The sequence below is a fragment of the Vombatus ursinus genome, unplaced genomic scaffold (assembly GCF_900497805.2).
Source record: "Vombatus ursinus unplaced genomic scaffold, bare-nosed wombat genome assembly UNPS02007612.1, whole genome shotgun sequence".
NCBI lineage: Eukaryota > Metazoa > Chordata > Mammalia > Diprotodontia > Vombatidae > Vombatus > Vombatus ursinus.
This window is the reverse complement of record NW_020947390.1, coordinates 2,784,032-2,804,535: the sequence shown is the minus strand read 5'-3', so window position 1 is coordinate 2,804,535 and position 20,504 is coordinate 2,784,032. Positions and strand designations below refer to the sequence as shown.

Here is a 20,504-nt window from a genome sequence, read left to right as displayed (position 1 = left end):
TCTCTCCCTCTCTCTCTCTCTCTCTCATTGTTTTGAAATATATTTTTTCCCTAAACACTGTTTTGGTCATATCCCACAAAATTTTGATATGTCTCATTGTTATAATTTTTAAATTTTTATAGATGTATGTGTTATTTAACCAACTACTTCTTTATGATTATTAATCTCCAATTAATTTTTAATTAAAACTTCAATTACTCTTTATAAGATAAAAACTTTATTGCATTGTGATCAGTAAAAGGAACATTTAATATTTCTGCTTTTCTGCATTTGTGAGATGTATGGTCAAATTTTTAGGGTTATATGCACATCTGATCAAGATGTGAATTTCTTCTCACTCCCTTTCAATAATAGCCAGGGGCCAATCATATGTAACTTTTCTAAGATGCTTTTCAGGTACTTAGCATCTTCTCTCTTTTTTGTTATATTTGCTTAGAATTAAAGAGCTACCCTGGTTTATAATTATAACCTATGGTTATCATTTTACTATTTTTTTCCTTTATCTTGTTTAGCTTTCCCTTTATTTAGGAGCTTTGCCATTTGGTGCATACACGTTAGGTGTCTATGATACCTTTCAGCAAAATGTACTTCCTCTGTTCATCTCTTTTAACCATCTATTTTTGATGTTGCCATGTCTGAGATCATGACTAAACCTACCTTTTTTAGTTCAGCTGCAGTATATTTTCCCCAGGCTTCCTCACACACTTTTAACTCTGTGTATATCTTTATGTTTCAAGAGTATTTCTTGTAACCAATGTATTTTGTGGATTTTGCTTTCTAATCCATCCTATCTTCTTTTGGTGAATTCATCCCATTCACATTCACTTATCATGATTAATTGTGTATTTTCCTCTATACCTTTCTCTTATACTTTTGCCTTTCTTTGCTCCCCATCCCATCTTAATAAGAGAGTAGTAAGAGAGAATTGTATCCTGCATCAGTGCTCTAACTTTAATGCAATCTTCTTCTGCTTCTCTGCCCTTCTTCTTTACCTCACCTTGACCTAAATCAAAGGTGATTAAGTTTCCTTTCTTTGAAACCCCTTATCAATTCCCTCTCCTAGCCTAGAGTTTTGTTTTTTTTTTAATGAGGCAATTGGGGTTAAGTGACTTGCCCAGAGTCAAACAACTAGTGAGTGTTATGTGTCTGAGGCCAGATCTGAACTCAGGTCCTCCTGACTCCAGGGCCAGTGCTATATCCACTGCACCACCTAGCTACCCCTAAAGGTTGTTTTATGACTAATTCCTCACTGAATCTCTTACTTTCTCTTTTCCCCTCTGCCTATTGCCTCCTGTTTCTTTTTATTTTTCAATCAACAAGCAATTTCCTTCCCACCTCCCAACAAATACTTGGGAGAGAGGGAGGGAGAAGGAAAAACAAAATGCTCATAATATGAAAAGAAATGCAAAATGGCCAAAACACCTCATGCTAGCTTCTTATTCCTTGCATTGACCTTTTTAGGTTTCTCTTCATCCCTAAATTTACATTTCAAAGTTTCTACTCAGCTCTGGACTTTTCACCTAGAATTATTGAAGTTCTCCATTTACTAAAGGTCCATATTTTCCCTATAGTATTATATTTAGTTTTACTAAGTTATTCCTGGTTGTAAGCTACATTGTTTGCTTTCTAGAATATTGTATCCCATGCATTCTGCTCCTTAAAAATAGTGGTTGTTAAATTTTGTATAATCCTGACTGGTTCCTTCATTTATGGCTGTTTGAAACATTTCTCTTTTGAACTAGGAGCTTTATATGTTGGTTACAATACTACTTAGATTTTTGTTTTGAGATTTCTTTAAGGAGGTGATTGGTGGAATCCATTTTCACTTTATCCTCTCATCCTAATGGTCAGGACAGATTCCTTTACTGATTTTTTTTTTAAATATAAGATCTGGGTAATATTTCTGGTGTATTTTTGGAAGAGGGGTCATGGTTTTTAGGTAATTGAATGATTCTTAGATTATCCCTCATTGATGTTTTCTAGATCAACTGCTTTTAATAAGATACTTCACATTTTCTTCAATTATATTTTTTGTCTCATAGAATAATTAACTACTTTTTGGTGAAAGACTGTTATTTGTGTCAGGTTTGATACCTCTTGAACTAAGCTGTTAATTCTTCTTTAAAGTCTCCTCCAAAGCTCTCGTTTTTTTTTTTTTATTCTTTCCTCTGGCATCATTTATAATATCACTTTAAATTCTTTTTAAAAAAAAAACTATTGCCCTATTTCTTCTAGAAATTATAATTGATTTTATAGCCAAGCTGTGGTTTTTTTTTTTGAAGTTTTATTTGTGTTTTGCAGTTATTTTCTTCTTCTGGGTATGTGTCTTGGTTATCCCTGGTACCATAACAGTTCTATATTATTGTGAATGTGTGTTTTTAAATTCATTCTTCTAGTCTTCCTTCCCTTACGGGGAATTTACTTTAGATCAGGTTCTACACACTTCTGGAAGGAATGCTGTGGCCTCATATGATCTTGCTCTGTGTTATCTGGGGTCAATCCACAGTAGTGAGTATTGTATTCTTTAAAGATCATAGAAGTGGCTCAAGCAAGTGAGCTACAAACTTTTAACAGGCACTCTGTACTAAGACAAAATCTAGTTTGATCATTGCCCTCCCAGACTTTCAAGGTTCTAGACATGAGTTTGGAACTAGGCAATACAGCTTCAGACTTATCCCTGGGTGGAGTTCCAGTACACAATTGCTGTCCCTAGCCCATCAGCTAGCTAGACAGTTCTGCAAGTTCTGAACAACAGGGCTCTTGGTTTATCCCTGGTCAGAACCTGGAGGTTGAATCTAAGTTCCTGTTAAGATCATAGTATCAGCACTGTTGGCCCACATATTTCACAATTCCTGCCCTGGTCTTTTGTCTATGGGCTGAATTATTTATCCTGGTCTGGAAAAATAATAAACTATGATTTCCCAACCACTACTCATCTGGCTTTATTTTTTAGAGCAGTTGTGGGAAAACCTCGGCCTTACTGCTTTCTCCCACTCTACCATCTTGGCTGGTTTCCTACTGAAATACTTTGATACTAATTTATAATATCCCTTTCCTTACATCACCTCCCTTATGCCTTACATCTTCTAGGATTCTCTGGAATCTAGTCCTAAGAGTGCCAATTGTTGACACAGTTCTAACTGTAGGGTACAGTGAGAAGTGTTCCATAATCCTATTGGAAAGAAAGGGGGAGCAGATCTTGTCACTTCCTTTTGATGTCATGCAACTGTCCCTTTGAACTTATGAACACCTGATCCGACTTCCCTAGGTTATACCTTCCAAGATTTTTGGTCATTTCTGAGGTAGAATTGAGATGCATGACCTTGACTTCCTAAGGTGCCCAAATATGCCCTCAACTCCTAGGCACAATTCATTGTGGTATCCTTTTATCATGAAAGACATGTTGGCACAGAATGCTGGACTTGATAATTATGCAGACTTAGGCTCAAATTTTATCTCAGATACTTGTTTTTTCAAGTCACTTGACTTCAGGTCCTCATCTTTAAAATGGAGTTTAACTAGATGGTTTCTGAGGGATTTTTCCACTCAACATCTAGGAAATCTATGATCCTTTGATATCTCCACTCATGTGTTGATTCATACTGTTACCTGATTGTTCTCATTTAGCTCATTAATCTAATCTTCTATTCCTCCTCCTGTGCACTGCCACTCTATTTCAATCCTCTCATCTACCTCTCATTTTGAATTCCCAAAAATCATTACCTGGGGCTCCCTGATTCACTCCATCTCCTGCCCAATGAAAAGTCATTCCTTTGAATTACATTACCACATATGGTATTCATAATGAAATGAGTTTTCCTTTAAATATTTACTTCCTTCCCATTTTTATATCTTTTACTCCTAAGATTCTTTAGTTCATTGATGCTGGTTTTGCCTTTTCATAGCCACTCAGTGTTGAGTTTATTTTTTTTTATTAAAGAAAATCAAACAAGCAAAAATCCATGCCCCACCCACATTCATGTCATCTTCTAGCCCAATACATATGAAAACAAACATTTTATTTCTATAATCTTTATTATTATCTAACAGAATTTAACTCCCTGGGGGCAGCTAGGTGGCGCAGTGCATAAAGCACCAGTCCTGGAGTCAGGAGGTCCTGAGTTCAAATTTGGCCTCAGACACATAACATTCACTAGCTGTGTGACTCTGGGCAAGTCACTTAACCTCAAATGCCACACACACACACACACACACACACACACACACACACACACACACACACACAGAATTTAATTCCCTGCCATTTTTTCCATTGCATCTTCAGTCTCTTGCTCGTCTCTGAGTTTTTTTTTTTTTTGAAGGAACAACTTGAGTTCTTCCCTTTTATTGAACATCCAGTTATTTACTTTGATGTTTAGGCTTAGCTTTACAGGACTTTTTTTTTTCCTCTAGCCAACACCTCATACCATATACCAATATAAGTTCCAAATGAATACATGACCAAGATATACAAGGCCACATTATAAAAAGAACAGCTAGGTGGCACAGTGGATAGACTAACAGTCCTGGAGTCATGAAGACTTCTTTGTGAGTTCAAATCTGGACTAGGCAAGTTACTTAACCCTGTTTACCTCAGTTTCCTTATCTGTTAATGAGCTGGAAAAGGAAATGGCAAACCACTCCAATATCTTTGCCAGGAAAACCCCAAATGGGATCATGAAGAGTAAGACATGACTAAACATTATTTAAAAATTTAGAGGAACAAGGAAGACATTATCTTTTGGATCTGTAGATATGGAAGAGTTCATGATTAAAACAAAATGGACAATTTTGATGATATAAAATTTTAAAAGTTTTGAACAAACAAATCTAATGTTGTGTTAGCTAGATGGCATGATGGATAGAGTACTGGGCCTAGAGTCAGGAAGATCTGAGTTAAATTCTACCTCAGATACCTGCTAGCTATATAACCCTGTTTTCTTCAACTGAAAAAATGGGGTCAATAATAGCATCTATTTCCCAAAGTAATTGTGAGGATAAAGTGAGATATTTGTATAGTGTTTATCACAGTGCCTGACACATAATACAAATGATATAAATGGCAGCAATTATTATTAACAGCTGTAGTCAAAATCAGATGAAACTGGTAACTGGGGGAAAAAATCTTTGCTGCAAGTTTTGTTAGAGATCTTTTATCCAAAACATGTATGGAACTGATTCAAGACTAGAAGACTAAAAGCATCCAGTTGACAAAAGATCAATGGATATGAACAAGAAATTTCAAAGGAAGAAATGAAACAAACATGGAAAAAAATGCTCTGTCACCAGTAATTAAAGAAATGAATTCAAAGAAACTTTGAGGTTCTACTTCGTACCTATCAGACCCTAAAAGATGACAAAAGAGGAAAATTATTTATAAACTGGGGAGTGGCTGTAAGAAAATAGGTCACTAGTGCACTATTAATGGTGATGTTAATTATATGAGCCAGTGTGGAATTTGGACCTATGCTCCCAAAGTTCCTAAGTGTGCAAAACTTTTGACCCAGCTACTAGGCCTATATCCTCAAAAATAACAAAGAACAGGAGGAAAATGTATGATATGTATAAATGTATTTACAGCAATTTTTGTGGTGGCCATAAATTAGAAACTTAGGAGAATCTTGTTGTAAATAAATTATGGTATATTAATGTAATAGATTATTATTTTGCCATAAAAAAAATGAAATGGACAGTTACAAAGGAAACTGAGAAGACCTCCATGAGCTGAAGCACAGTTAAGAAAGCACAGCTAGGAGAACAATTCATACAGTGATATCATTATACAGATAAATAATTTTGGAAGACTTTATAACTCTGATCAACAAAATGACAGACCACATATCCAAAAGAATGAAGATGAAATACAGACCACTCACCTTCTGACATGCAGAGAGAGATATACATTTTCAGACATGGCCAATGTAGGGATTTGTTTTACTGGACTATGTAGCCATATGTTAAAAGTTTTATTTTTCACAAGTTTTTTTCCCCTAATTTGCTCAATAGGAGCAGCAATTAGAAGGGACAGATTAAATTTAAAGATTTAAATTTGAAGCTAGTTTCAAACTAGCTTCAAGTGCAATATTCTTATCTTAGTTGAATGTATAAATTAAATGTATAAAACCATTTTAAGAGCTTCCTTTGTTTACCATGTTAAACTTAAACCCTTTAATTTTGTTGTTTTTAAAATTTGTTCCATTATTTCTCTTTATGTCTCTGCATTTTTGTGTTTACTTGCTTCAAAGATATCATCAAAATAAAAAGTCACATACAGCCTGTGTTCCATACTAAAAGGAGTTTGTTCATTTTAACCAACATACTTGCTCAACCAACTATGTCTTCAAAAGTAAAATACACAGTATAAAGCAGGTGTAAAATAGCAATTTTTCATTTCATTTTCATCAATACCTTAGAAAAAAATAATTAAATGAGTCTCTAATAACATCGTAAATAAACCCTGTGTCCTAGAATATAGGACAAGGAATATAAGTCAATATGTAATCTAGCAGCTATTTATTTTAGTATTAGAAAAATATTATCTTTGGGGCTGTTGCAAAGTTTTTATTTTTAAAATTAATTTATTTTTAGTTTTCAACATTCACTTCCATAAGCTTTTGAGTTTCCAATTTTCTCCCCCTCCTTCCCTGCCTCCTTCCTCAAGATGGCATGCAATCTGATATAGGCTCTACATATACATTCCTATTAAATATATTCTCACATTAGTCATAGTGTAAAGAAGAATTAGAACTGATAGGAAGAACTACAAGAGAGAAGAAACAAAACAGAAGAAACAAAAAAAAGACCAAAAAATAGTACGCTTCAATCTGCATTCAAACTACATAGTTCCTTCTCTGGATGTGGATAACATTTTCCATCATGAGACTTTTGGAGATGTCTTAGATCCTTTCATTGCTGAGAAGGGCTAAGTCTATCAAAGTTAATCATCCAACAACATGGCAGTTAATGTATACAATGTTCTCCTGGTTCTGCTCACTTCTCTCAGCATCAGTCCATAGGAGTCTTTCTGAAGTCCATTTGCTCATCATTTCTTATAGCACAATAGTATTTTATTACATTCATATACCAAAACTTGTTCAGTCATTCCACAATTGATAGGCATCCTCTCAATTTCCAATTGTTTGCCACCACTGAAAGAGCTGCTAGAAATATTTTTGTACGTGTGGGTCCTTTTCCCCATTTTTATGATCTCTTTGGAATACAGCCCTAGAAATGTCATTGCTGGGTCAAAGGGTATGCACATTATAGCCGTTTGGGCATAGTTTCAAATTGCTTACCAAAATAGCTAGATCAGTTCACAACTCCACTAACAATGCATTAGTGTTCCAATTTTCCCACATCTTCTCCAACATTTATCATTGTCCTGTTTTGTCATGTTAGCCAATCTGATAGGTATGATGTGGTACCTCAGAGTTGTTTTGATTTGCATTTCTCTAATCGATAGTGATTTAGAGCATTTTTTTTCATATGACTATAGATAGCTTTAATCTCTTCCTCTGAAAAGTACCTGTTTATATCCTTTGACCATTTATCAATTGGGAATGACTTGCATGCTGATAAATTGACTAGTTCTCTATATATTTTAGAAATGAACCTTTATCAGAAACACTGGTTGTAAAAATTCTTTCCCAGTTTTCTGTTTCCCTCCTAATCTTGGTTGCATTGGTTTTGTTTGTGCAAAAACTTTTCAATTTAATATAATCAAAATTATCCATTTTGCATTTCATAATGTTTTCTATCTCTTGTTTGGTCATCAACTCTTCCCTTCTCCATAGATCTGACAGGTAAACTATTCCTTGCTCTCCTACTTTGCTTATGGTATCATCCCTTATGTCTAAATCATGTACCCATTGCAACCTTATCTTGGTATAGGGTGTGAGATCTTGGTCTATGCCTAGTTTTTGCCATACTCTTTTCCAGTTTTCCCAGCAGTTTTTGTCAAATAGTGAGTTCTTATCCCAGAAGCTGGGGTCTTTGGGTTTATCAAAGAGTAGATTACTACAGTAATTGACTACTGTATCTTGCGTACCTAACCTATTCCACTGATCTACCACTCTATTTCTTAGCCAGTACCAAGTAGTCTGGAAAGGAAGGCTGCATCCAGATCACCGGGATCTTTAAAAGCCAAACAATAGTTTATATTTTATCCTAGAGGGGAGAGGCAATAACTGGAGAGTGACATAGTCAGATCTGTACTGAAGTCAACTGAGCAGCTGCATGGAAGAAGGATTGAGAGAGAGGAGAGATCAAAGGTTGGGAGTCCAATTTGGAAGCTGATTGGACACAATCCAGTCAAAAGATTGATAAGGGCTTCAACTAAAAGGTATGTGAGTGGAGCAAAACTGAAGATGAAAAGTAGATTGTAGAGGTGGAGGGAATAAAACTTGAAAGCTGAGTGGATTTGTGGGGCATGGCAAAGGGAAAAGCCCAGGATGACTAGCATGGCAAAGCAAAGATTGGACATAAAGACAAAATTTCTTGAAAGTACAGACTGAAATTTTGGAATGTATTAAGGACAGAAAAAACAGAAGCATGACAACTAGAATTTAAACTTCTTGTGCAAAATTAGGATGACAAAAAGGATTCTTTACATATACATTGCTTTATAGTTAACAACACAATTTCCCTACAATTCCCTTTTGATATCAATAGTTTGTGTTATACTCCCAATATTACAAATGAGGAAATAGGGCTAAAAGAGAAGATAACATTATTTAGCTTCCACTTCCAAATTCCACTGCCACTTCCTTTTCCTCTTCTCCCCTTGCACAGAGAATGAGCATTAGGGAGAGGATACCATGCTGCTCCAGATAAAGGAGATCTGGAAATGGTCCAGCTTTATAAAAACTTTAGTGTGGGTGGGGAAGGAAATTTTAAATTTTAAGACAAAGAGCCCTCAATTAAGAACCCTAAGCAGAGTTTTCTGTCCAGTACTGTAAATTCCTAATATATTACTCTATAACTTGCAAATATTTGTGTCTATGTCATAGTGGTATAATTTCTGAGATTCAAGAGAAGTTGTTGCAACATCTGACAGTATCCTTGTTATGATTTTTAAGGAAAAGGGAAATTATTTGTCAGCACATCGGACCAGATATCTGTAAAGATTCTATCTTTTACACATTGTTACTTGCTCATCCGACTCCTCTGGGTGAAGATAATACCTCGTTTCTCAGGCTCTGTGAGATGTCTGGGTACGAATGGAGAGACAGTGAGCTCTCCCATAATTGGCCGGGGGGAAGGGCCTTAGGCGGGGCCAGACAGAGTGAGACCGGTGGTTGAAACCGATCGGAAGACTGGAGCTACTCCAGGTTGATAGGATTCCAGCTTCTTTCTACCCCGTGTGAGAGGACTTCAGTGTGGGGCAGCACATACTCCAGTCACTCTGTACTGTTGAGAGGGATTTCAACTAAGGAGCAGCGAACACAATTCAGTGAAGCTCCTGCTACTATTCACCCTAAGTGTTTGGACGATATGCAGTAGCTGAAAAGACTGGGGCTCCTCGGAGTTTAAAGCTGGAAAGTCTCTTCTGCTCTTAATTCAGAGGGACCGGAAAAAAAGGAGCACCTAGAAGACACTGAGGGGGTGGAGGCGAATATTTCTTTAAGTCCTTGGGCTATCCTGCTGCAGCCAGTTTTGACTCGCACCAGGACTTGATGTACAAAACGAAGCTGGGAGAAAAACGGAGTTCTGTCTTAGGTTCAGTGGCTTGGGTTTGGATGGGCTTTGCAGCCGAGGAAGGGAGACATCCCAGAGAGTCTAACGATTTGCCCAGTCTCAGTGGTAGAGTTGTGAGTCGACCAATTGCGCCAGAATTCCTACTGGCAAAAAGAGGAGCAGCCTGAGTTCTCTCCGCTGGAACCACGTTAACAAAAAGATATCCCCACAATTACTCTCTCGTCCTCCCTTTAACTCCCCCCCCAATCTACAAACCTGGGAAAAACAGCCAGCCTCCACCCCTTCCCAGAGGATGGAGGATCAGTGTTAAGAGTGACAAGCTTCCGCCTTTTTTAAGCCTAGAAAACTGACCATCCCCTGGGCTTAGCCAAAGTGAACTTTTTTTTCCTCTCCCCTTCCTTTTGGACATCTCTCCCCCCCTTCTCCTTTCTATTCCCTCCTCCCTGAGGACGAGGGCGGAGGAGAGGAGGGGGTGTCCGGGTCGTCATGACAGAGCTGAAGGCAAAGGATCCCCGGACTCCCCACGTGGTGGATGGTGCACCTTCCCCCTCCGAGGTTGAATCCCCCCTTTTGGGTCACCCGGACTCCGACCCTTTCCAATCCGTCCAGAACTCGGAAACCTCTGCGGTGGTTACGGCGCTCCCCATCTCCCTGGATGGATTGCTCTTCACCAGAAGCAGCGACGAAGAGGAGCCGCCGGACGGGAAGGGGGATGGCGAGCAGGCGCTGCCCGAGGTGGACGGCGCATATCCCGTAGTAGGAGCAGGATCAGGTGGAGGAGGAAGAACTGGCAGCGTCCGACCCCCAGATAAGGACAGCGGGCTGCTGGACAGTGTCCTGGACACGCTGCTGGCGCCCCCGGGGCCAGGACACGGTCACGCCAGCCCCCCCGCCTGCGTCGCCACCCCCTGGTGCCTCTTTGGCACCGAGCTCCCTGAAGACCCTGGGGCAGCCACCTCATCCCAGGGGGCGCTGCCGCGGCTCATGAACCGGCTGCCGGTCAAGGAGGGAGAAGTCTCTGGTGCTGCTGCCTCGCACAAGGTCCCTCCAGGGGAACCGCCTCCGTCCCGGCCGCTGCTGGCTGCCAGCCCCCAGTGGCCTGAGGCAGCAGCTAAGCTGCCGCTGCCGCGGGCCGAGGATGGGCCCGAGAGCTCGGCGGGGCACCTCCCCAAGGGCAGATCCAGGACCTTAGCAGGCGGCGGCGTCGGGGCGGCGGTGGCTACGGCCCCGACCCTGCCTTCCGCGGGAGGTGTCCCCCCGGTGCCTAAGGACGATCCCCGCTTCTCAGGGCCCAGGGCCGGCCCTGCGGCCGAGCAGGACCAGTTGACGGCCCCGGGTCGCTCCCCGCTGGCCACCTCGCTGATGGACTTCATCCACCTGCCCATCCTGCCAATCAACCCAGCCTTCCTGGCGGCCCGCACCCGGCACCTGCTGGAGGTGGAAGGCTACGAGGGCGGCTCCGGAGCCTTCACGCAGCCCCGGGACTCGCCCGCTTCCTCGTCCATCCCGGGAGCAGGCAGCGACTTCCCCGACTGCGCCTTCCAGACGGACGCCGAGCCCAAGGAAGACACTTACCCACTGTACGGAGACTTCCAGCCGCCGACGCTGAAGATCAAGGAGGAGGAAGGTGGGGACGGTGCAGCCCCCTCCCCGCGCTCTTACCTGGTGCCCGGCCCCAACCCGGCCGTCGGCCCCGACTTCGCCCAGGGACCCCAGCTGCCGCCGCCTCCTCCCCCGCCCCGGGCGCCTTCGTCAAGACCAGGGGACTTGTCTGCAGCCCCAGCCAACGCTTCTTCCTCGTCCTCCTCCTCGTCGTCGTCGTCCTCCTCCGCGCCCGCCGCCGCCGCAGCCTCGCTCTCCACCCTCGAGTGCATCCTTTACAAAGCCGAGTCGGCGCCGCCTCAGCCCGGCCCCTTCGGGCCGCTGCACTGCAAAGGGCCAAGCGGAGCCGGCTGCCTCCTGCCGCGGGACAGCCTGCCCTCCACCTCGGCCTCGGCCGCCGCCGGCGGGGCCTCAGCACTCTACCAGCCGCTCGGGCTGAACGGGCTCCCGCAGCTGGGCTACCAAGCGGCCGTTCTGAAGGAGGGCTTGCCGCAGGTCTACCCCTCCTATCTGAACTACCTGAGGTGAGTGGGGCAGAGGAGGTGCAGGCGGGGGGCTGGGAGCCTGCCTGCCGTAACGGCCCAGAATCCGGGTCCCCGAGGGGGAGGGGAAAAAAGTGGAGGGGAATGGGGGGGTGTTAGGAGGATGAGGCTGGCATTCTGTGATTCCACATAGAACGTTCGGAGAAGATAACGGTCGTAACGGTTGCGCCTCGCACCTCATTGCAAGTGAGGGTGTAGGAGCTGTTCTGGAGGATGGGCCTGGGAGAGGGAGGGAAGAGATTACATTTTTCTTCCTTCTTTCTCCTTCCCACCTTCCCTTCTTCCCCATCTGGCGTTTCGAGGTTAGCCTCGAGGAAGGCGCTGAGGGTACCTGGGGGTCCCGAAAGCCCTTGGTAAAACTTTGGAGCTCAGCTAGATCCTGCGGGCCCCACCGCCCTTCGAAAAAAGTGCGGCGTCAGTCTCGCTGGGTCAAATCTGAGTGGCAAAGGGCGGAAGCGGCTAGAGTGATTTGAAGGAAAGAAGAGAAATGGCGAGGGCTGTCGTTTTCGTTGTTGTTTTAAACTTCGGAATTTTCAGTTTCCACTTAGAATCAAGATAGCGTGGCGCGAAGAGCAGCACACCAGAAGAAACGAAAGCACAACAAACTTATGCTAAAAGAGCACTTAGTTTTCCAACGGATCCTAAAAATATAAAATTACCTTTCTTGAAGATAAAACTTTGTATCGAGCATTTTGCATGGCAGTTAATGCACTGCTATACCCTTATGCTGCCTCAGAAGTGACAACTAGTAGCTTATTTATACTTGTCAAACAAAACCACAAAGATTCTCAATTCTCAAATCAAGCTGGGCTTGATTAAAAGCGATACCTTTTTTTGTATTTTTATCAGTCGGTTGCTTAGACAGGTGCAGGTGTGTACATAGTAAAATCTATTTGTCTTTTCCTTTAAGTATTCTATAGGTAAACATCTAGTTGCTCCAGGGGTAAAGGAAAGCGCACATTTCAAGGAATTCTTAATTTAGACCGGAGGGGATGATTGAAAAGTATTTTACCCCTCATTAAAAAAAAAAAAAAAAAGCAGGCCAGCATTTCAGTTGACAGCTTTTAACTTCAGAGTTTAGAGGAAATAATTCATTTCTGCTATGGACATTGCCTTTCCCTGGCATCATATCTTTACTAATTTTTTGACCTAACTGGGTGCTACTGAGTCTGGCTAATAAGTTTGTGCCTATGAAGAATGTTACAAATGAATAGACTTATTTATGAAGTTGATAAAGACAAGGAAATTTGAAACTCTTCATCAGTACATTTTAAATTAGTTAAATTTTGATTTGGAATCATCAAACTTTTGTTCTGTTTTTAAAAATTAACACTAAATTCATGGTTTTAAAAGAGTTTATTGTTGAATATTGAAAATATCATCATACTTTTTATTTAATTCAAAGGCCAGATACAGAAGCCAGCCAGAGTCCTCAATATGGTTTCGAATCATTACCTCAGAAGATTTGTTTAATCTGTGGGGATGAAGCTTCTGGTTGTCACTATGGAGTCCTTACCTGTGGAAGCTGTAAGGTCTTCTTTAAAAGGGCAATGGAAGGTAGGATTGTTTACATTTAGTTATTATACTACTGCAAATGGAGCCAATCTATTCATTTCAAATTTCTGGTTATATACTTGCCTCTTGCGTCTAAGAAGATAAAATCTAGTTTAAAATATTTTTTTTACCTCTTAGACATTTAGTCTTTATCACTTAAAAATAGAACTTAGTAAAAATTATGTACCTTTCAGGCTACTTAACTGATGCTTTGAATATTGTATACCAGGCATTATTGTGCTGGTAGAATTATTACTAATTAAAATTTAATTTTAGTAATTCAAAGAAAACATCTTTAATTCATCATATTTTTCCTGTTAAATTTTTAAAATTAAATTTCTGACGGATAGAAAAAAATTAAATAAGCTAATGGTATGCTATGGTATGCAATATTTTAAAATAAGATAAAATATTAATCGCTAAGGCGGGCTTCATCAATTATTTTATAGTTTGCTTTTTCACTATATAACGTACTGTCCTTTTCAGTGACATTTGCACAATAAGATAGTATGTTTGAACTCCTTGAAAATTGTTTCCTTTTTAAAATGCAGGTGTTATATAGGGTACTTTCTTTTGCTATGATTTTAGGCATATTCAAATTAATACAAATTTAGATGCCTTGTGAAGAAATATCATTTATAGAATTGTTTTCCTATGAATAACATATGCTATTTATTTTGTAGTGGTGGACTTGAAATTTTAAAAAAAACTCTTCAAGTTCATTAAACTAGTTAATATTTGGGAGTATACCATAAAATTCTCAAATAGACTTTTAGAGAAACCATTTTAAGTTCACTTTGTACTTGTACTCTAGACAGCCAAATACCTTTATATTTAAATATTAGAATTTTTTTGCAGCTAACATCTACAGCAATAAAACCTTTTTTTTTTATCAGCTCATACCCAATCTTGGAATCTCCATGAAGGAGTGAAGTGACTCTAAGTCAGATAAAGCAAGAGAGTTATATTTGATCCCTGAGAGTTCTGCTCCATTGCTTTCTGATCTCAGGGCCCTCCTTTTTTCTTGAACACAGGAATCTCAGGTCTAAAGACTTCATGAAAAGAGGGAAGTAGAATATGACAGCTTCTTGATGCTTTCAAATGGGTTTGAAACATTTTTCTTCCCAGAGGTCTAGTGACTTTTAAAAATTAATTTAATCAAAAAGTACACCTTGAATGCCAAATAAGAATTGAATATTTGAAATTGTGTAGAACTGAGAAATATTTATCAATATTCATGTAATATTTAACCAATTTTTTTGAAAATGTTTAATTATATAATTCTAAGCTGTGATGTATTTCTGCAATTATAAGAACACACCTTTGAAAATAACAGCAACTAAGTACTAGAAAGCCCTTCAACTGATATTCCACATTAATAATATTTATCAAAATTTAACAAAGAAATATTTGTCTGAGAACCTATTCACTTATGCTAATTTACCATTATTTCCCAACTTTTAAAAGTGCATTTATAGATTAGATTCTCTTGGAATTTTAGCAATATTTTCCTGAACTTCCTTTTTGAATAAAAGTCTCAAATTAGTAAAGTGTCTGGAGGTGCTTGCTCCCCCTTTGTAAAATAATCATTAGTGGAAGAGGATGCTTATTGAGAAGTGAGGGTACTGAGAAGTTTGAAGTATCATTTTTAATTAATGTTAATTTAGGTATCACCTGTATATTTTTATTCATCTTCTTTTTAATTCCTGCTTTCCTTGTCTTTCACTTCCTTTTCTGTCATTTTTTAAACCTTCTTGTTCTATTATTTATACACCTATACTCTTGCTTTTGCTCACTCCTAAACTTAATCAGATCAGTCACCCTAATCTTGGGTTATATCCCACTTTCTCTATTCCCATTTTCAGCATCCATATGTTGTTAAAGAATGTCATAAAATTATATTGACTAAATCCACAATAAATCCATACTGCTTAATCCACCTCTAGTCTTTCCCCCATAATACATTTCATGTACAATGTCAGGTTAATTTTCCCATTGCACAACTTTGATCAAATGATTCCCCTGTTCGAAAACCTTCAATGGCTGCCAATCTCTTATGAATCTTAAGGTCATAGATGTACAACAGAAAGATCATAGATCTGTAATAGGAATAGACCTTAGAGATCATCTGTGATCCTATGAAAACATCTATATGTGAAACATTTAATAATTATGTGGTACAGAATCTCATGGAAATTGCATTGAGAAATAGTCAGAATTTAGATAGAAAAAAAACAAAGAATAGAAGATGGTTTTTGAGGTTAGGCATATCATGAGCAAAAGTGGTAGACTGAGCCACATGTGTTCAAGGGACTATGAAGGGAATTACTCTGGCTAGAGTAGAAAGATCATGTTGGGAATACATGAAAGATAAAGACTAACCTTTGAGTGAGTGCCCTATACATGTATCAAGGGTATCCTTGATAACAATATGAAAAAAAGAAACAAGCAAACTTTCCTAGATAGAAGGCAGCAATTGGAGGGAAGGAGACCAGTTAAGAGGCTATTATAGTAGTCCAAGCAAGATGTGATAAGGGCCTAAGATATAATCAGGGTGGTGACATTGGAAGTGGAGTTCTGAGGGTTCTGAGGCATAATTAGAAGGATATGGCAGTGTATGTGAGGGATAAACATGAGAGAAGTGTCAAGGATAATTGGAGTTTGAACTTGGGTGACTTGTCCTACTACCTGGCCCATAATAGATGCTTAATAAATGCTTGTTGAATGGATGTATACACTAATAAATGAATGGGAGTTTGGTGGTACCACAAAACAAAAGAAGGGAAGATGAAAAAGAAGTTAGATTGGAGGGAGAGAGGATGAGACACATGTTAATTTGAGATTTCATTGAGATATTCAGTTGCAAACATTGAACAGGAAGTTGAATGTGCAGAACTGAAATTTAAGAGAAAGATGAGTACTGGATATAGAGATTTAGGAGTCATCTGCATAGAGATAATAATTGAACCAGTAGAATCGGTTAATCAACAAGCATTTATTAAATTATTTCCATATTCCAGACACTGCTAATCCTGGGGATACAGAGCAAAACGAAACAAAACAATAGTCCTTGTCCTCAAGGAATTTATATTCTAATGGGGAGATGACCTGTGAAGATGCATACAAAACAGAAAGAAAATAAATTTGGTGGAGTAAAGGTAGTAGCAGCTGGAGAGAACCAGGAAAGATCTGCTACAGAAGGTAGTGTTTGAGCTGAGTCCCGAAGGCAGCCAAGAGTAATAAAAAGCAGTGATGAAGTAGGCAAGCATTCCAGGCATGAGGGACAGAGCCAGAGCCAAGGCAGTAGAGACCATGAAATAAGTTTTGAAGAAGGAATGATGGGAAGCTTACAGTGGATAACCTCAGTTTTCTCAGGAAAGAAGGATGCAAAGTCATGATTTGAGAAGAGAGGAAGAGACAGGCTGGAATTAGACTTTGATTCAATTCAATTAAAAATTTATTAAGTTCTGTCTTTGTGTAAGGCACTCTGTGCTAGGTACTGGGGAAATAGACAAAATATCTTTGATTTCATCAGAATATAGAGACATAGTGTAGGAACAGCCCTGATTCAACCAGGCTATTATTTAGTAGAGAATTCCTAGGAAGTTACACATAGAGGTTAAGTGATTTGTCCATTTGACCCTTTGTCTTCCTGTCTTCAAGCTTAGCAATCTATCCCTCTATTCCATAGTGTTCTCTGTGGAGATACAAACAAAATAAAATTTCTGACCCCAAGGAGTTTATTTTCTAGGGGTTATGAGTGGGAGAAGATAGTATATACATAGATACATCAATAATGTAGAGTAATTTGAAGAGGATAAAAGCATTAACTAGAGGTATCAGGTAGAGGTATTTTCCTTGAAGGAAAATATTGGTTGAGCTTGAGATAAGGAGTCAAAAAAAGTATAAAAAGATTTAAATGTAACACGAAAAATTTCAGTGGCTCTGGGTCACATGATTTTATAACTTCCTTCAACAATGTTCAATGGCTTCAGAATAGGGACAGAAAAGGTGAATGCAAGGGGTGGCACACATTGTTGAAGGTTGTCAGAGCATGAAAAGGGAAGGACTAACAAAAAAGAGGGCCCTGAGAGTAGAGGACAGTAACTTAACCTGCTTAATCTGTATTAGGTGAATGTTGTGAAAGAATGAAATTAAAGATAGAGCAGGAGTTATGAACTAGGAAAACAGCAAAGAATTGAAGTATCATAGTTTTTTAGTGAAGACCAAAAAAGGTTTAAGATAAATTAGTCAGAGATAAGGACATTCTGTCTGTGAATGAATAGATTTCAGTTTCATGATTCAAGATAGCCAAGAGGGCAAATTCAGACTTGATGTAGTAAATAACATCTGTATAATTTTTGTTAAGCCATTTTCCATCATGTCCAACTCTTCAGGATCCCATTTTGGAGTTTTTTTGGCAAAGATGCTGGAGTGATTTGCAATTTCCTTCTCTAGCTCATTTTACAGATGAGGAACTAAGGCAAACAGGGTTAAGTGACTTGTCCAGAGTCTGAGTGTATGAGGCAAGATTGAAAATCATGAAAATGAGTCTTCCTAACTTTAGGTTCCATACTCTATCTGTATTATTAGAGTTGTCCAAAAGTGGAATAAACTTCCTTGGAAAATAATGGATTCCCTTGCACTGGAGGTCTTCAAGTAAAAGCTGGATGACCATTTGTCAGTTGTGTTGAGGAAATTCTTTAAGCATTTGGATTAAAGTTAAAAGTAAGGATTAAGGTACTAGATAACGAGTGAGGTCACTTCTAACTGTGACATTCTGTGATTCTGTGATTGTTCTGGTAGATGGAACAATATCAGATTATCCCGAGGACTCAGATGTAAGACCACTTAGGTGGGTAACTGAGGGGACCAGAAATAGAGCTCATAGGAGTTCAGGGTGAACTTCAGGACGAACTTCAAATATTCAACAATGCCAATCACGAAGTCATCATGAATGAGAACAGAATTTGGAGTAGAGAAAAGGACTGTGAACCGTTACTGTGTGGAAGGTAGGAAAGTGAACTGGAAGCCAATAGATGATGGCTATAAGGATATAGACAGGATGATACATTCAAATGAAATAAAATTCAAAGAAAATTTTCTTAGTGGATAAGTGTGGTACAGTAAGAGTTTGGAAATATCAAGGAGCAAGAAATACTCAAAATCTCAATATTGGCCATATATGTTTTAGGGAGAATGAGAGGAATAGCCAGTATTTATTTGAAGGTGAGCCAAGGGATATATAGTGATTAGATGAGAGGTGAATTCAGTAATCACCTGAAAATAGAAGCAGGGTGAGAGAAAAGTATCTAAGGTAACAAGGGGGAATTTGTTAAAGTAGAGAAGTGGTTTCAGAGAGCATACTGATAAACAGGATAGAAAAGTATAGAGACTTGTTAGAGGTAGGACTGAAGGAGCTAGCAATAGGGATAAAAGTAAAGGGAGAGATAATAGGTGAATGGAGATTTGGTATAGGCAGATAGCCTTTATGGATCATGGAATTTAGAGAAGCAAAAGTTAGAATTTTCCTGCCTTAAAAGTAGTACAAAGTAAGGAGAAAATTGTAGACTAAGATGCCACACCAATCTTGCTAAGATACCTTTACAGATTTTTCTCTCAAATGGGGTCCCCTTAGTTGCTTGCTCCCAAAGAAGAGGAGGTAGAGTCTTATGGTGGTTGAACATTGTTATTATTAGACCTTGAGCTCCTTGAGAGCAGGGACTGTTTTTTGCCTTTCTTTATATTCCCAGTAGTTAGCACAGTACCGGGCACACAGTAGGCACTTAATAGATGCTCTTTGACTTGACTTGAAGGTGCTGGTATAAGATCAAGTTTATCCAACATGAGTCCCCTCAACTCCACTCCTCTTTCCCACAAAATCCAGCATCACCAACTAATTTTTCCTTCTTCCTATTGATCACAAAAGAAGTGCGTCTGTTCTTCACCAAGGCTAATCCCTTTAATTGTGCCCTTGATTGGTTTCCCTTCTCTCTCCTCCAGGATCTTGTTCTAACAATCATTTCCTCTTTTTATCTTCAATCTTTCACTCTCCACCAGCTTCTCATCTACCTACAAATATCCTCGAATCTACCCTATACTAAAAAAAAACAAACCTTTGTTTTAACTTTAAAAATAATACCCTTGAACATTGTACCTCCCTCTATATATTGTCCTCTTTCCTTTCCACTGCAAAACTTCTTGAAAAATTTTCTGTGCCCAATACCTTCACTTTCTTGACACCTATATTCTTCACAATCTCTTGAAATCTGACTTCTGTCTAACACTTCTGAAACTGCTTTCAAGGTCATAAAACTAAACCCAATGACCTTTTTTTGTCCTCATCTTCCTTGACCTTCCTGTAGCCTATTGTTCTACTGAACAATCTCTGCTACCATATCCTTTCTTCTTTCTTGGATTCAGAATAATTACATTGCCTTGATTACATTGCCAAGAACTCTTACCTCTGTGACAGTCCTTACTCTGTCCCTTTCATTTATTCTTACACTTCTTTATTCTCTTTCCCTTGGCAATCTCATAACTCCCACGGTTTCAACTACTATAATTAAATAATTCCCAAATCTTTAGTCCTAATCTCACTTCTTAACTCAACATATCCACATTGTTCACAAGGCTTCACTTAGATGTCCCTTCAGATATCTCAAATTTAACATGTCTAAAACTGAGTTTATCATCTTTCTTTCTAAACTTCTCATTCTTTGTAATTTCTCTGATTCTGTCAGTGACAGATATCCAGTCTTCCACATAAAGGCAAGTAACAGAAGATTAATGCAAAAGTATAGTATGGATTTATAAAACTGAGACTGATGAAGAAAGTAAAGGACAAAAAAAAGAGTTGAGAGTTTTGTTTCCTATATTGTCTAGCAGTAGAATAATAACACTTAAGACAATACTGTCCTCAATTCTTAATATGGTTCTGTTTTTTTTTTTGTCAAGGTTAGTGGTGTTTGAATTGGAAAGACAAAACACACTTAACTAATAGAAAATTAATACACCAGTTCTGAATAAGATGGTAAGAGAGCATTTAGATGCTCTTGATTTGTTCAAGTTACCCATTGCAAATCAGCTCTGTCCTTGCAGACTGAAAGG

General features: G+C 39.1%; 1 protein-coding gene across 1 annotated transcript in view; it reads left to right on the top strand.

Moving 5' to 3' along the window:
* The first annotated feature begins 8,678 nt into the window (after positions 1-8,678).
* Positions 8,679-20,504, top strand: part of PGR (progesterone receptor) — an 82,413-nt gene continuing 70,587 nt past the window's right edge. Inside the window, exons 1-2 of the mRNA XM_027849476.1 lie at positions 8,679-11,822; positions 13,246-13,397. Of these exons, the coding sequence (XP_027705277.1) occupies positions 10,183-11,822; positions 13,246-13,397 (1,792 nt within the window). The 5' untranslated portion in view covers positions 8,679-10,182. The remainder of the gene's footprint in view (positions 11,823-13,245; positions 13,398-20,504) is intronic.